Source organism: Lepidochelys kempii, chromosome 3 (assembly GCF_965140285.1).
Source record: "Lepidochelys kempii isolate rLepKem1 chromosome 3, rLepKem1.hap1, whole genome shotgun sequence".
Lineage (NCBI taxonomy): Eukaryota > Metazoa > Chordata > Testudines > Cheloniidae > Lepidochelys > Lepidochelys kempii.
This window is the reverse complement of record NC_136382.1, coordinates 209,275,618-209,291,786: the sequence shown is the minus strand read 5'-3', so window position 1 is coordinate 209,291,786 and position 16,169 is coordinate 209,275,618. Positions and strand designations below refer to the sequence as shown.

The 16,169-nt window shown below is 48.1% G+C and overlaps 1 protein-coding gene across 5 annotated transcripts in view; it reads left to right on the top strand.

Moving 5' to 3' along the window:
* The first annotated feature begins 1,562 nt into the window (after positions 1–1,562).
* The window catches only part of KLHDC3 (kelch domain containing 3), a 35,671-nt gene continuing 21,064 nt past the window's right edge, over positions 1,563–16,169 (top strand). Inside the window, exons 1-2 of one of the 5 annotated variants that reach the window (XM_073339876.1) lie at positions 1,563–1,702; positions 3,785–3,930. In XM_073339876.1, coding sequence (XP_073195977.1) covers positions 3,813–3,930 — 118 coding nt within the window. In that variant the 5' untranslated portion in view covers positions 1,563–1,702; positions 3,785–3,812. Of the gene's footprint in view, positions 1,703–1,776; positions 1,801–3,784; positions 3,931–16,169 lie in introns of those variants that run through there. The other 4 variants (XM_073339873.1, XM_073339874.2, XM_073339871.1 and 1 more) reach the window with 4 other exon arrangements.

Below are 16,169 nucleotides of genomic sequence, written 5' to 3'. Positions count from 1 at the left end.
TCCAGCCATTGGATATTGCTGTATTTTTGTGTGCTAGATTAAAGACCCCATGGCTATCAGAAATCTTTTCCCAAACTAGATACTTATGGACTGTGATAACTGATAAGCCACCACTTAAACTGCTCTTGTGGAAATAAAATAGGTTGAACTTCTTTGGTCTCTCACCCTAAGGCAGGTTTTCCCGACTGTGAAACACTCTTGTGGTTCTTTTCTGAATCCTTTCCAATTTGTCAGCATCTTTGCAAAGTGTGGACATATACATTGGACACAGTATTCCCGTAATGGGCTCTGTTTGCCCTGTACAGTGGTAATAACACCTCCCCTGCTTATATATCCAAGGATAATATTTGCTCTCTGACCTACCACATCACATCTAGGAGCTCAGGTTCAGCTGATTTTCCACTATGATCTTTGTGTCCTTTTCTGAGTCACCCCAGGATATGGTCCCCTACTCTGTAAGGGTGACCTTTGGGGGGAGGGATAGTTCAGTGGTTTGAGCATTGGCCTGCTAAACCCAGGGTTGTGCATTCAATTCTTGAGGGGGGCCCTTTAGGGATCTGGGGCAAAAATTGGGGACTGGTCCTGCTTTGAGCAGGGGGTTGGACTAGATGACCTCCTGAGGTCCCTTCCAACCCTGATATTCTATGACCTACAGTCATTGTTCCTAACTGTATGACCTTGTGTTTAGCTGTACTAAATCTTGAGTTGTTCAAGTGAGCACAGCTCATTAAGCTACCCAGATCACTACATAGAACCAGCCTGTCCTTAACATTATTTACCTCTTCACCATTTTTGTTATGTGCAAACTTTACCGGAAATGCTTTTATTTATTTATTTTATTTATTTTCTTCTAAATCATTGACACAGACATTAACTAGCACAGAGACAAGAACAGACCCCCCTGGGTTCGCACTAGAAACACACCATTGGATGCTGATTCCCTGTTTACAATTACTTTTTGGAGATCTTTTGGTCTGTATTTAACCCATTAAACAGGTGCTACACTGAGTTGTGTAACACTGATTTTTTAATCAGAATATCATGTGGTATTAAATCATATGCCATACAGAAAAATAAATATATTATGTCGTCACAGTAAACCTTTGTCAACCACACTTGTAATCTCACCAGTAAAAAAGTATCCAGTCCTCTTCCTAACCCTGTGCAATGTTGTGCATGTCCGAGGGCGTGGGGGGGGTGGGGTGGGAGGACAGTGTGGTGTATGGGGGGGGGTGCCAAGTGTGGGCACAGGAGGAGGTGGGCCGGCGTATGGGGCAGTACGCTGGAAGATACTGTGCGTAAAGTCGAGGGGAGGAAGGGGGCATTGGTGGCGGGATGAATGGGGTGGGACTGGGGGAAGTGAGGGGAGGGGCATACGGTGGGGTGGGGGGTAGGGCTGGGGGGCAGATGCATTAGCGGGGTGGGAGCAGGGGAGGAGCAGTGGGGGGGCAGCCTGCACTGAGCCGAGCGGGGGAGGACCCTCTACCGAGCTCGCTCTCTCTCCCCCACACTCGCAGGGAGGGCGGCTCACGGGACTACAAGTCCCAGGCTGCCGCGCGGCGTGCGCTCTGCGCACGCGCACTAGGCCCGAGCCCCTGCGTGCGGTGCTGCTGGCTCTTGGCAGGTGGCAGCTCGGCCGTTAAACCGGAGCCGCGCGAAGCAGCCCCGCCCCCGTGCGTCGCGGGCCGCGCCGGCCCGGCAGGTAGAGTGGGGGCGGGGCGGGGCTGGGAGGAGCTGGTGCCCGCTGGGTGTGAGCGCTGAGGGAGAAGGTGTCGGGCGGACGGGGAGCCGGTGCCCTGTGTATGTCTGTGGGGGAGCCAGTGTCCTGGGGGGGGGGGGCAGGCGCCCTGTGGGGGGGGCAGGCGGGGAGCCAGTGCCCTGGGGGGGGGGCAGGTGCCCTGTGGGGGGGGCAGGCGGGGAGCCAGTGCCCTGGGGGGGGGGCAGGTGCCCTGTGGGGGGGGCGGGCAGGCGGGGAGCCAGTGCCCTGTGGGGGGGGCGGGCAGGCGGGGAGCCAGTGCCCTGGGGGGGGCAGGTGCCCTGGGGGGGCGGGCGGGCGGGGAGCCGGTGCCCTGTGTATGTCTGTGGGGGAGCCAGTGTCCTGGGGGGGGGGCAGGCGCCCTGTGGGGGGGGGCAGGCGGGGAGCCAGTGCCCTGTGGGGGGGGCAGGTGCCCTGTGGGGGGGGGCAGGCGGGGAGCCAGTGCCCTGTGGGGGGGGCAGGTGCCCTGTGGGGGGGGGCAGGCGGGGAGCCAGTGCCCTGTGGGGGGGGCAGGTGCCCTGTGGGGGGGGGCAGGCGGGGAGCCAGTGCCCTGTGGGGGGGGCAGGTGCCCTGTGGGGGGGGCGGGCAGGCGGGGAGCCAGTGCCCTGGGGGGGGCAGGTGCCCTGGGGGGGCGGGCGGGCGGGGAGCCGGTGCCCTGTGTATGTCTGTGGGGGAGCCAGTGTCCTGGTGCCCTGTGGGGACGGCAGGCGGGGAGCCAGTGCCCTGTGGGGGGGGGCAGGTGCCCTGTGGGGGGGGCAGGCGGGGAGCCAGTGCCCTGTGGGGGGGGCAGGTGCCCTGGGGGGGCGGGCAGGCGGGGAGCCAGTGCCCTGGGGGGGGCAGGTGCCCTGGGGGGGCGGGCGGGCGGGGAGCCGGTGCCCTGTGTATGTCTGTGGGGGAGCCAGTGTCCTGGTGCCCTGTGGGGACGGCAGGCGGGGAGCCAGTGCCCTGTGTGGGGGGGCAGGTGCCCTGTGGGGGGGGGCAGGCGGGGAGCCAGTGCCCTTTGGGGGGGGCGGGCAGGCAGGGAGCCAGTTCCTTGGGGGGGGCAGGTGCCCTGTGGGGGGGGCGGGCAGGCAGGGAGCCAGTTCCTTGGGGGGGGCAGGTGCCCTGTGGGGGGGGCGGGCAGGCAGGGAGCCAGTTCCCTGGGGGGGGCAGGTGCCCTGGGGGGGCGGGGGGGCAGGGAGCCAGTGCCCTGGGGGGGGCAGGTGCCCTGGGGGGGGCGGGCGGGCGGGGAGCCAGTGCCCTGGGGCGGGCGGGCGGGGAGCCAGTTCCCGGGGGAGGGGCAGGTGCCCTGGGGGGGAGGGGAGCCGGTGCCCTGCGTGGGGCGGGTGGCCCTTGGGGGATTGGGGTGGAGAGCTGGTGCCTTGCTGCAGGAGAGGGGCAGGCAGAGAGCCGGTTCCTCTGTGCCATGTGTCTGCTGCATTGCAATTCAGAGCAGAGCAAGTGTCTGTGTAGTGCCAGGCAGGCTGGATTGCTCTGGAGCAGCTTTCGTTCTCCATTCTGATGTAGCTTGTCACTGGGCTCTTGGTGATGGCAGCAAACATTGGTATGCCTGGCCTTGGGGCATGGTAATGGCTGGTGGGTGTGTGGCAGAGGTTATGGTGTGGCAGGGAATGGTGAGCTTGTCCGGTGGGCAGTAGGAGCTGGTCTGGGGAAGTGGCTCATCTCATACGTGGTATCTAACCTGAGAAGGGCCTATAGAGGTCTGGGTTGGAAAATTAAACACAAGTCTATGTAAATGATGCCCATAGGGAGTGACTTATTTTCAAAAGCCCCTAAGTGATTGTGTTTAGTTTCAGGGTCTTGTGCTCCTTGGTCACTTGGGTATTTCTGAAAATTGCGTCCTTAGTTACTAGAATGGATAAACCTCTCTCTCCAGTTCGTGGGTTTTACTTATTTGATGACCCTCTGTAGGGTAAAGGTGTGGCCTGGGGTTTTGTTTCTTGACAATGAAAGAATCCAATTTGACTTCCATGGCTGGCTTCAGCAAGTGCCCAGACCCTCTGACTTCGTCTTTCCTGTTGGTTTCAGAGGGAAAATCGTCCCACTTCTGAAATCCATGGCTGTGATGGTGACACTGGTGTTTCTGATGGAGACATTCAAAATGCCTGTAACTCATGGGGATCGGCCTTTCATTTCAGTTTCTGTTACCAAGGTTTGTTCTTCACTTCACCTCGGTCAGTATTTATCTCCTGGATCATAAATTCTTAATATGTGCCTCAGTGGAGGTCAGTGTCTCCTCGCTGTGTGCCCTGTCCTGAAATGAGAAGTGCATGTGCCTTGGCAAATGGATTGAAAGGTCTTCTGATTGGTGCTTATGGAAGCTCTTTTGTACGGTTTGTAACAAAACTTGGTGGACCCCAGTAGCTGGGCCTCTTGTAGCAACAGGACTTGGGGGGTGGGGCAAGGTATTACCTTCCTCTTCCCTAATGGAAAACACACATTGCTGCCACACCGGGACATAATGTTCCTCTTCACCCCTTCTAGTGGAGCTTTATCTGAAAGGGCAGAGCCAAGAAATTACTATTTAACTTGAATTTCTGTTCTTAGAATCGTAGGGTTAGAAAGGACTGCCAGGGTCATCTACTCTAGTCTAGCCCGCTGCCAAGGTGCTGGAGTTGTTGTGTCTAAACCTTCCAAGACAGATGGCTCCAGCCTCCTTTTGAAAACCTCCAGGGATGGAGCTTCCACAATCTCCCTAGGCAGTCTGTTCTTACAGTTAGTGTTTTCTGAGATTTAATCTAAATCTGTTTGAACCCATTGCTTCTTGTCTTGCCCTCTGTGGCAAGAGAGAACAGCTTTTCTCCATCTTTTTTTTCTTTTTCCCCCATGTCAGCCTTTCAAGTATTTCATGTCTCCCCCTTAATCTCCTCTCTTCCAAACTAAACATCTTTCTTCATCTTTGATGGCTCCCACTTTCAGAGGCATCCAGAAGGGTCCTCAGTCTGTCCTTACACAGACATCTCATAGGCAAGGTAGTATATGTCATAGGCTCCTAGCAGGTTGCTTGTTCCTGGCAATGTGGATTGAATCTCAAGAAACAAATGTGGGCTGAATCTCAGGAAAGACTTCTGGAGAGTGAGGGCTGTTCTACACTACAGCTGTAAATCGACCTAAGTTACACTACTTCAGTTACGTAAGTTACACAACTGAAGTTGATGTAACTTAGGTCGACTTACACACAGCATGGTGTAGACACTGCTGTATGGGAGACGCTCTCCCGCTGACTTACCTTACTCTTCTCCAGGAGCTGAAGTACAGGAGTTGATGGGAGAGCACTCTGCCATTGACTTAGTGGGTCTTCACCTGATCTGCTAAATCGACACCACTGCATCGGTTGCAGAAGTGCCGATCTAGCCGTAAGTATAGACAAGTCTGAGATGTATCTGACTGGAGAACAGTCTCCTAAGGAAAGTGGAGGTAACCCCATCACTTAAAACTAGGACTAAGTACATACTTCCATAGGGACCGGTCCTGCACTGGCCCCCATGGGGTGGACTGACATAAGGCTTATATGGAAAACTCCATGAACATCTGAGTCTAGCCTTCTCAGAATAGCTTCCTGAGCTTGTGTGGCAGATGTATTAGTCACCATGTAGGGAGGTTGTGGGGGTTTCTCTTCATGGCAGGGCCTACCCAATGCTGAGGGATTTACTTTCCACTCTAAAAGCACGTGGTTGCTGCTATCTTGCAGTAAGACCCCATCCTGACCTTTGGCCTCTGCCAGGCTACTGATAGAAAACTTTCTGCAAAGACTCTGTGGTAGCTGATAATTTCAGGTCTCTTTCCAGGTGATAGTCCAGCATTTGCACTAATAACATTCTAGTGTAATCAGTTTGTTTATAGGAACAACAGATCACAACAACTGAATTGCATTCCACCCTTCCTCTAATTTCCTATATTTTCTAGCTCCTGAAACACCTCCCCTTCTAGAAATATTCAGCATCCCAATAAAGTTAATATCAGTGGTTAAAGATACACATGTATCACATAAAGGTTATGTTTAAACGGCTTGGTGGTGAGGGGGAAGGGAAAGGGTGGTGATTAAAATAAAATAATGTATGGTCAATATACAATGTGCTGCTAAATGTTGTTAGGTATAAGTATGTACCTTATTATGATCAGACACTCGTTGAAATGTTTTAGTGTCAGTGACCTGAAACATCAAATAAAATCGCCCCCCACCTCCACAAAAAACTCAATTCTGATGAATCCCGGGGGATTAAGTGCAACCTCCCCTGCTCCCCACCTCACTGTTGCCCGGATGTCTTCACTGGGGTTCTGTGATTAATTTTTCCAGTTGGATCCTCTCACTCAGGCTGAGTGGGGAAGCCCCCGCAGCGAGACCTAGTGATCCTGTTTCTCTATATGTTGCTAAGTACTAGTTGTGTGTAGGGGAGTGAGTTATAATTATGGATTTAGTGAGGTTTTGGGAGGTGAATGGGGTGCACTGAGATTGAACAGGTGTTTGGCAAACCCTCACTTCTAGTCACTCTGGTTAGACATGTCTTTGGTTTGAGAGAGGTGGTTTTTTTCCTCCAGAGCAGTTCAGTTGCCTTGTGTGGTATCATGATTTCTGTTTATAGCAGGTTTCTTTGGGAGTCCTGAGTATCTTTTGTATGTCACAGCTGCCCTCAGAGATTCCCTGAGAGCTCTGAACAAACAGCAAATAAGACTTCATGGGGTATCCTGGGAATCTGGGGGAGGGGACTTATGTCCTCTATGTGGTAACCTCTTCTGATGGTTGCTGGAGATACTGGAAAAGGGAAGGAATTACATAGGGAAGTTTGTAATGAGATGGGCAGAAAAGCTGGGGTGTAGCCTGCATTGTGCAGGAGGTTCGGTATCTGTTCAGGAGGCTGTGGAGATGGCGTAATGTCTGTGGTCATTATTCAGGGGATACTGGTATAACTGTAACTTTAGTACTAATCCTGAAAGCACTTCATAACCATTAACTCTCTCAGCCCCCACTCCATGGGGAAGGTCAGTATTGTTCCATTTTATAGAAGGGAAAATGGATGCAGAGAAGAAGGGACGTGCCCAAGGGCTCTCAGGGAATCACTGTCAGAGCTGTGATTTGGAACTCAGCATCTTCAGGCTCCCAGTACTTTGTCCAGATCACAAGATGATGCTGTCTGGAGATACTTGGATGATCTGCCTGCAGAGGGTGTGGCGAGGTGTGTACCCAGTATTAGCTGCTGAAATCTTTCATCCAAGTTGAAGTTAATCCAACTAAAATACTTGTTTTTAAATCTCCTGCTGTCGCTTCTCTAGCCCAGGTAAGGTGACCCAAAGGTTATGTGGTGACCTTTGTTGTAGCAACATTTTTAGGCATGCGTTGTGTCTTACAGAGAATAAGGAAATAGTCTCTCCTGAAGATTTGACAATCGGGATGAAGTGTGACATGACATGATACAGGGAGAGAGGACTTCAGGTGGGAGGAAGGGAGGTTTGCATAAAATGGTGAATGAGGCTGCTTGTTTTCCCAGGGTGCACCTTGTGTGTGTCCTCTGTTTGAGGTCTACTTATGTAGATCTTAAGTTGGTGTGAGAGAGTGACTGTGCTGCAGAGACTGGGGAAGAACTGGGTTTTTGGGGAGAGGGAATTTGTGTGATGTGGAAAGTTGGAAGACGTTCTAGGCATAAGGGGATCCTGGAAGAAAGTGCAGATGCATTTGTGGGACAAAGCGAAGAAAGAAGCATCATGGGAATTGATATTATCTGGCACAAAAGCTAAACAGAATAATGGCAGGAGATGGGAAATGAGATATAAACAGGGGCAGTGCTGATATCTGCCTGAAGGTAAACCTGGGTGAGTTTCTGCTCTCTGAAGTGATGAGCTTCAAGAGGTACTTGGTGTCTTGAACAAGCCTCAAGGCTTGTATTTGTGTTAGCAAATTTAGTGGCTGTTTAGCAGTACCATTGTAACCAAATCTAGTGTAACTGGGTTTGTGCTGAAAAGCCAGTAAATACACTTATGTAGACACAGACCCTGTCTTTCCTGCTGCCTTGGAACAAATAGCCAAAGCAGTGCGTAAATGTCAGGAGCGAGTGTAGAAGCTGGATTACTCTGTGGCTGGATCTAACTGTAAGTTGGATGTGCCTGAAATAGAACAGTCTATATGGACTGCTTCAAGCTGGCTGGGGCTATTTTAAGTGCTATTAAACCTTGTGGCTGGCACATCTCGGGACACGGAGTGCTGAGGACTAAGGCAGTAGCACGGTAGGGACTTTCTCTCCTCCAGGCACTTTAACAGAGACAGCCGGTGCAGATTCCCTGCTGCTTGGGGAGTCCTTAGCAGGGTAGGGCTTGGGAAATCCAGACTGCTTCTTGCTGGGTCTTCCCATCTGGTTTGGGGATTAAGGGGGGAAGAGCTGGATCGGTGCAATCAGACAAATCTGAGCACTTGCTAGAAATGGCTTTAGCATCCATTTCCTTGGCGCACAGGTTGGCGAGCCAGCTCAGCAGCATGCTCTCATTCCAGCAATGAAAACATGAAATTTCTTATTTTTGCAAAAAGTGCAGCCATTTTTCTTCACTCCTAATAACACCAGTTTTATAGAGTCAAACTTGAGAACTGGTGCATGGGCTAATTGTGACCAATTTGGTCAAATAGCTATTGCTGTTTCAGAACATACTTTTCTGATGTAATTTATAGCTGTAATTGTAGTCCTGTGCAAGGACACACAACTTTGCTAGGCTGTCACAACTTGATTGAGGACTGGTTCTCTGAGTTATGCATATGCTTTAAACAGCTCTATAGTCAGGGATGGTAGAAATAGCTATACACGTTCTGTATTCTAAGGATTAAAGACTCTTATTTTCTACAGAATGTAGCTTTTCTTTGGGGGGGAGTGGAATCTTGTAACCCTTCTAGTCACAAGTTACTATCTAAATGTTACTGGCTCTCAGGAGTGAGTTGTCCCATTCTTCTCCATTCTTCTCAATGATGAGTATCTAAATACTATCATTTTCTCTGCTGATTGTCCTTAGAGAAACTTCCATTATGGCTGAGTGCCATGCCCACCTGCCACCCTGGCGGTGATGATGGGCTCTTTGCATACTGTCATTGGGCTGCCCCTTGCTACTCTTGCATCAAATAACTAACACTTGTATCCCTTCAGCAATTAAAGTAAAACCTATGTGGCCAGTGTGTCAGCTCCAAAGAGCTTCTGTGGGACAGAAGAAGGATTTTGTGCATTTTCATTAAATACCAGCAGTTCATTCTTACTAATCTTTTATTAACTCTTTTGAATTAATCTCCTTGTCCCTTACAAAGAACTAGGAATATGACCAAGGAGAGCTTAAATTACACAGAACATTTTAATTGCCATGCCGAATCAGATCATTATCACTCTGTGGTAGGACACCACCAGTGGTCAGTGTGAGGAGCTTCAGAGGAAGAGGAAAGGAGTGCTGCAGTAGCAGTTTATGGAATAACCTGCTCATAGGAAAGTATCTGACCTCTTGGCAGTGAGTGACTGGTTTAAGCCCTGATGCTCCAGGGCTGGTATGCCTTCCAAACTTTATCCTTGTTTAATCCTTAGTGTTGTAATTCAGGATAGTCTCATTAGCTATACAAAAGTTAATCCATTTTTGAATCCTCCTAAGCTTTTGGCCTCAGTGATAGCTAGTGGAGCTCACTGCCAGAAAATTAACTTGCACTGTGTGGAAAAGTATTTCCTTTGCTCAGTTTTGAATTTGCGACCTTTTAACTTCACAGTTGTATTAGAGTGGAAGAATAGGGCAAATAGAATAGCCTGATCTACCTTATCTATACCATTAATTTTTCTAGATCTTCTATGTACCTTCTTAGTTGTCTCATCTTTAAAGTAAATAGCTGTCAATATGTCCACGTGGAAGAAGTTTCATACTGCTAATTGTTTTGCTGCCAGTCTCTAATGAAAGATCCCCGAGGAAGTCTGTATATAATTCTGTACATTTTGGAAAACTTATGGGCAGGTGTTTTTGATATACGTCTCCTTAGCCAGGTATTTCCATTGTTCTACCAATAAAATGAAAACCAGCAGGATCTTACTAAAGGGGAAAAGGCAAAATGCCACATTTATTGTGAATACAGAAAGAATTATAGTAAGCAGTTAGTTATAGCTATAACATTCCATTCAATTTCATATTTATTCACTCATTCATTCATACAGACACACGCACAGGTTCTGCAAGGTTGTTGTCATAGTTACCAGCCTTAGAGTTGCTCATGCCAAGCCACTGGCCAGGTGGCCTAGACGTGAGGAGGGAGCAGGGTCTTGTCAGATGGTCATCTGATGCTCCTGGAAGTTGGTTTGCAGAATCAGACCCCAAAGTTCTCACTTTCTAGAGTCCATTTTTATAGGAATTTCTTCCGATGCCAGTCTGGGAATTGCTTCATCATGCTGTTGCTGAATCAATCAGCAGATGGCACATTCCTGATGGCTTCGTGCTGCCAGATGTTATCTTGTTCTTTGGTTCTCCCATTCTTGAGGCTGTTGAGTGGATTCCAGTCTGCCCTCTGGGAGTCCTCTCGTTATTTCCACTTCAGGCCTTCTTCAGCTGATGGACACTGGATTCTTAGGCTGGCACCTCCCTGATCATTCAGTTATTATCCTCACCAAGCATCCATCCACATACATCCTCTATCTCTATTTTAATCACAATTGTTAACAGAGCAAGAAGAATGCAGGGAGTCTCTGGGTGCTGTTTCTGTTGTTACAGAGTATTGCTTTGAGAACAGACTCTGTCTTAGAATGAACTAATACAATTAGCAGCTTGCAAGTTTCACACATAGAGGGAGAGAAACAGTACCAAAAACCAAGAGACCTCTTAATTATTAATACCCTGGAATTTAAACTATGGGGAATCAGTCATTTGTGATTTTAATACAGAATTTCTTTAATATGATCCAACACCATAAAGAAACCAAGCATTCATTGCAATGGCATCCAGTCAATGTTTCTCCCTCCCAAAGACAGGGAATCTGTTAAACTGTGGAGTGATGATGGTGTACTGTGTCTAAGCAATTCAAATGACCAAAAAGTGATTCAACCCTAACAAAATATGAAAGAGAAGGTTTAGTGAAAGTTAGAAATTGTGACCTCTTAATGCTCTCTGAAAAATTCTTAACACTTAAAGCTATATGTCTGAGAATTTTTTTTATTAATATTAAGATTGTGAACTTATTCCTTCATGTGAAATACCTTCACAGGAACAGTGGAATCTGAATGACTTAGAAAATCTCTTGAAAGGTGGTATAAATATTATTCCTAACTAAAATATTTTAACTAGTAACTTAATACTAGAAACTAAAACTTAGAAATGGAACTTTACCTTGGCCCCTCTTTATTGCAATATTACCCATGAAGTAACAGGTACCTGTGAAGTTTGCTGCTACATGTGCAAACCTATGAGAGGCCAAGTGCCTGCTCCAAACCACTGAATTTGATTCCCATGCGTAGGCTATATGGGGAGGAGAGCCAGTCAGATAAAAGATGGTGAGGGGGATCTGGATGGGAGGCAGCACACGAGAAGTGGGTTTTAAGGAGGCATATGAGGTGAAAGAGGATGCTTGGAGGACAAGAAATATTAGAGGTTCAAGCATAAAAGAAGGTAGGGAAGCAGAGAGCAGGTGGAGGAGATCAAGGGAGGAGTAGGTAATGAGAGGAAGGGATGAGGTTATGCCCCACATGGAAGGGGAGGCCAAGCAGTTTGAATACAGTGTGGCAAAAGACAGGCAGCCACTGAGGGATCTAGAAGGGAGTGATGGAGACAGTGGAAGAAAAGGAAGATGGGTTTTGCAACAGCTCTTTGGCTGGCCTGGAGGTGAAGGTGAGAGTGGAGATAATCCCCTGGTTCATTCCTTGCTCTTCATTGTACTTTTATGAATGTTGATTATGCAAATTAGAAGCCATGTTGTGTATTGCTAACAGTATAATTGTTTAATCTTCTATGTTGAGGTCTTGAAAAGATCTTGTATTTAATAGAAATGGACATGTAAAGAGGTGAGAGGCTTGAAAATGAATTAATACTTAACCATGATATGTACGCTTGGTTCTGTTTGTAAAGATATAAAGTACAGATAATGTTTCATTGTCATTCATATTGTGTGTTAATAGTTATTATATTTTTGTTACAAACTTAGATGAACACTTTCAAATATGGGTGCCTAAAGTTAGTCACGTAATCCAAAAGGCCTGATTTCTTTTCAAAGGTGATGAACACCCAACTCTTATTGACTTTGCTTTGATGTAGGTCTCTACTTTTTAGGGATGTGTTTGAAAACTTTGTCCTGTGTGACTTGAAACTTGCATCAGGATGAGTTAGGGCTTCACATATAAATAGTGTAGGTGGGATTTTCAAAAGCAGTTTGTAGTGGCCTAATTCTACTCCCTGATTGGGTCTGTCTAGGACAGAATCCTCCCAACCACCACCCACTACGCAAACTTTTTTTAAATTCATGTGCCAGAAAATGCAACTGCAATTTGCTGGAATCATCAGTCCTCTAAAAGACTGAAAATGTTCTTCTACTGAAAGCTTCTGTGTCTGCAATAGAACCCACTTTTAAAATGCCATATGTTTCATTATTCAAAAAGGTTCAAAGTGCAACTGTATGTTGAATGATTAACAAACCTGACAAAATATAAAACTTTACAAGCAACAGCAAGACTTGCTATGGCCTTGTAAGGGATAAAGAATTAACAAATGCTGTAGATTGGTGCTTACTGCTTAATATGGCTTTAAGAATCCATTACCAATCAGCTGTGCTTAACAAAACAACAAGCTTTAGGGCTGTGGGTGTATGGAGAACATACTGCGCTGTCAAATGCAGCTCCAGAAGCCATCCTCTTTCTGCCTTTGCTACTGTACAATGTGTCAGGCAGGCTGAGGAGAGTTCAGTAGCTTCACTTGCAGCCTAATATGGTCTCTGTAAGGGCATACTTTTCATACATTCTTGGCTGCAGCACATGTGCTGTGGCAGGCTTGTGTGTCTAGGTTATCTACCCCTCTTGCATTTACCTTACTTTTTAAAGGAAAAAAGGAGAAATCTGTGAGGCGGAGCCTCTTTGCGCAGAAGCATAACTAAGGTCCATCTACCCGCCCCCCATTGGCAGCAAGTCTCAGAGCCTGGGTTGGCTGACTTGTGCTGAAGGGCTGAAAATAGCAGTGTAGACATTCAGGCTCAGTCTGGAGCCCAGTCTTTGAAACCTCAGTGGGTTTCAAAGCCTGGGCTGCAGCCTGAGTGGGAATGTCTACGCTGCTATCTGGAGCCCCGTCGTGCGAATCCCCCAGTCAGGGGTGGCTCTACCAATTTTGCCACCCCAAGCAGTCACCACCGAATTGCCGCTGCCGCAACGGTGGTGGAGCTGCCGCCGAAAGCCGCTGCGGCGGGAAGAGCGGCGGAGCTGCCCCTGAATTGCCACCGCGGGACACGGCCTGCCGCCCCATTCAAAATGCCGCCCCAAGCACCTGCTTGGAAAGCTGGGGCCTGGAGCTGGCCCTGCCCCCAGTGAGTTGACCAGGGCTCTGACTCTCTGCCATGGGGATGTGTTGGGGGTGGGGCGTTAATGTATCTGTACCACAAGATTAAAGTGACAGGTGCTTCTCTTCCTTTTTCACTTAACCGTGGGTGTGCTTTTGCACCGAATCCTGCCTGCTGGCATATCCTGGTTTAACTGTAGCAGCTCAGCTCACAGTTGTTTTCTTAAGATTTTGGGCTGTGTGAAAGCATTCACTGTGCTCTCCCATGAAATTATCACCAGATTACTGAAACCAGAGACGGTTGAGTCTGAGGCTCTCCTTTCTACAGCACCGGACAGCATGTCTCCGCATAAGTGCGAACACAGACTTTACTCTTTTAATACTTTCAATGAGGAAGAGTCACATTGTTTAGGAGGCTACCAACTGACTGAGAAGCTTGAAACAGCTGCTTTGGTGATGGGTCGGGGGGGGGAGCCAAAGAGTTCTTAAAGCAGAAAGTGTGTTCCCCATCCCCATGTACTCGGCTAACTCAGATGGCTCCATTGAATCTGTTCAACCTGTCCAACCTCAGCCCAGTTCGGATCCAGTTGCAAGGAGAACGTTCCGAAGGTGTTATGAGTACCTCAGGAGAGGAGGTTTACATGTTTGCTGCTAATAAGTGGGTCCCTGCCTTGCATGTCAACCGGGCTATAATATCCAATGGGAGAATTCAGATTTCCCTGCTTTTGGAACTTATCTTTTCCCACCTTTCTTCTGCTTAGCTGAGAGAGATGCAAGAGCCTGCTCCCAGCAGCAGGGAGACATGAGGCTTTCTCTCTTTAGCCAGGCACAAGATGGTTATGGGTGCATGTCCTGCAGCAACTGACCTGTTAAATCCTTGGCTTCTAATAAGGTCAATCCAATTGTGACATGGCTTCAGTCCCCTAGGAAGTGGGCTAAGCCACTCTCAGCTCTGTGACTGTTGAATGTCTAGACTTGAAATCACCAACTAGTCTAACGGTGACCCTAGCAGTCACCATGACAGCTCCCTGAGGGATGTTCTGTAGCTTTTGTGGGGAGCTTATACAATGGGAGTTGGCTGGTGAGAAGAAAAACTGTTGATGTAGGTGAAGTTTGGAATTGTTCCAGAAATGGCTTGGAGTGTTGCCTATGGCTTGGAGTGTTGCCTACAGCTTGGGTTCAGGTGGAGAACTAGTTCTCAGACTGCTGCTCTGCTGGGGAAATACTCTGGAGTGAATTCTGTTGGCTTATTAACTTGTGGAGGGCCAAGTTACCAGCAATAACCGGAAGAGAAAAATGGCTAAAGTCTCTAACTACTATTGGTGTTAATTTAATGGTGGTGGTTATTGCTCTTCTTGCTTTTCTTGTGTAGCATTCTCGTGCCTTTGTGTAATAGCTGACTGTTAGCTCCCACTGTGCTTAAGGTTATGGAGCAGTTTCCAATGTATTACTGTTCAAACTTTCTGAAAACATCTTGTGGCTGAAACTTTCTATGCTTTCTCTTGTCAAACTTCAAAAGTCACCCTCAAGCAGAGTCCCTTCTGCCTCGCTTTTGTTAAGACAGAATGAGGTGGAAGTAGGGTTTCTAGTCACTATTAAACAGGGCTACAAAAGTGGCTGAAGTTGGAAACCTAGCCTGTTTCAATCCTCAAACTGCCACACACCACCTGTGACTTAAAAAGGTTAAACAGCTTTCCCAGAGCCTCCATTCCCTGGTCATAAAACAGAGGATAGTTCCACTTTCCTACTTCATGGGGTGTTGAGAATAAACTATGTGATACTCGCCTATGATGGTGGTGGGGACCATATAAATGCAAGAGCTGGTGCATTTGCTCAATTTGAAGAGGAAGAAAATAAAGTGAATGGAAAAATTGTCTCTGTGTGCGCTTCTTGGGGGTTTGCCAAACACTTCTGACGTGTGCTGTACAAATTCATAGCATGCTCTGACTTGTTGTAGAAGGGCCATGGGCTGCTGCTTTAACTTACTGTGGTTCTCCTAGCAGTGAGTACCAGGCTGGTTGGAGAGGGAAGTAAATGCTATTTGTAATTCTCTCTTCCTCCCCTGCCTTCCTTTTCCCCATTGTAGCCTTGGGCTCAGTGTGAGTGAAAATATGAGCTAATCAAAAGATACCATCAGAAATTCCCAATACAGGTTGAGCAAGGACCTCCCATGGGGCTTCTCTGCTCCTTGAGTCTCTCCCACTGCACTGTGATCAGGAGAGGGAAGGGGCTGCCAGTCTGGCAAATACATAGCTTAAAACACCTTGTGAGCCCAAGAGGTTATGAACAATCCACACTGCATCGTGTGGTGGAGTTAAGGGCTTAGTTCTTTACATTTTCTGCCTCTTGGTGACTTTTTTTTTTACTGCAGTTAATTTGTACATACTGTGCTACTCACTCTGTGTGCTTTGGGTAAGGGGAAGAAGGTGCTGTAGTGACAGAGGCATGTAGTCTGTTCTGGGCAGGCTTCAAGATGCACTGACTAAGAGGAGGAAGTCGGGGAAATAAACTTTGCCACCAGCATGCACTGTTACTTCCTTGGGCAATGTAATCTTTAGAGGAACCATCCAGCACATATTGTGGATTGGGCCCGGTACTTGTGGGAGACCTCACGTTGGTTGGTATCCTGGTTTTGGACTAGGGACCACAGAGGAAAGGTTCTGCATCCCCTGAGCTATCTAGACCCCTGGTGTCACTGAGGCTGACATGATGAACTGTCCTGCTTTTGCCACATTCTGTAGTGTCTGAAATAGCCCCATCCTGCCCCAGGTTCCTTTTTCCAGAAGCAGCTGGCCTGCAGGCTCCCTTTAAGATCCCCTCAAAGTAGATACAGCCGACGTAGTCACAAATACCCCCATACCAAGCAAGGGTGGGAAGACCCTTTGTATGCATGTTCTAAACAGATATTTAAAATCTTCTCCAGTGGGAAAGCTGTTGGCTTGAGAGA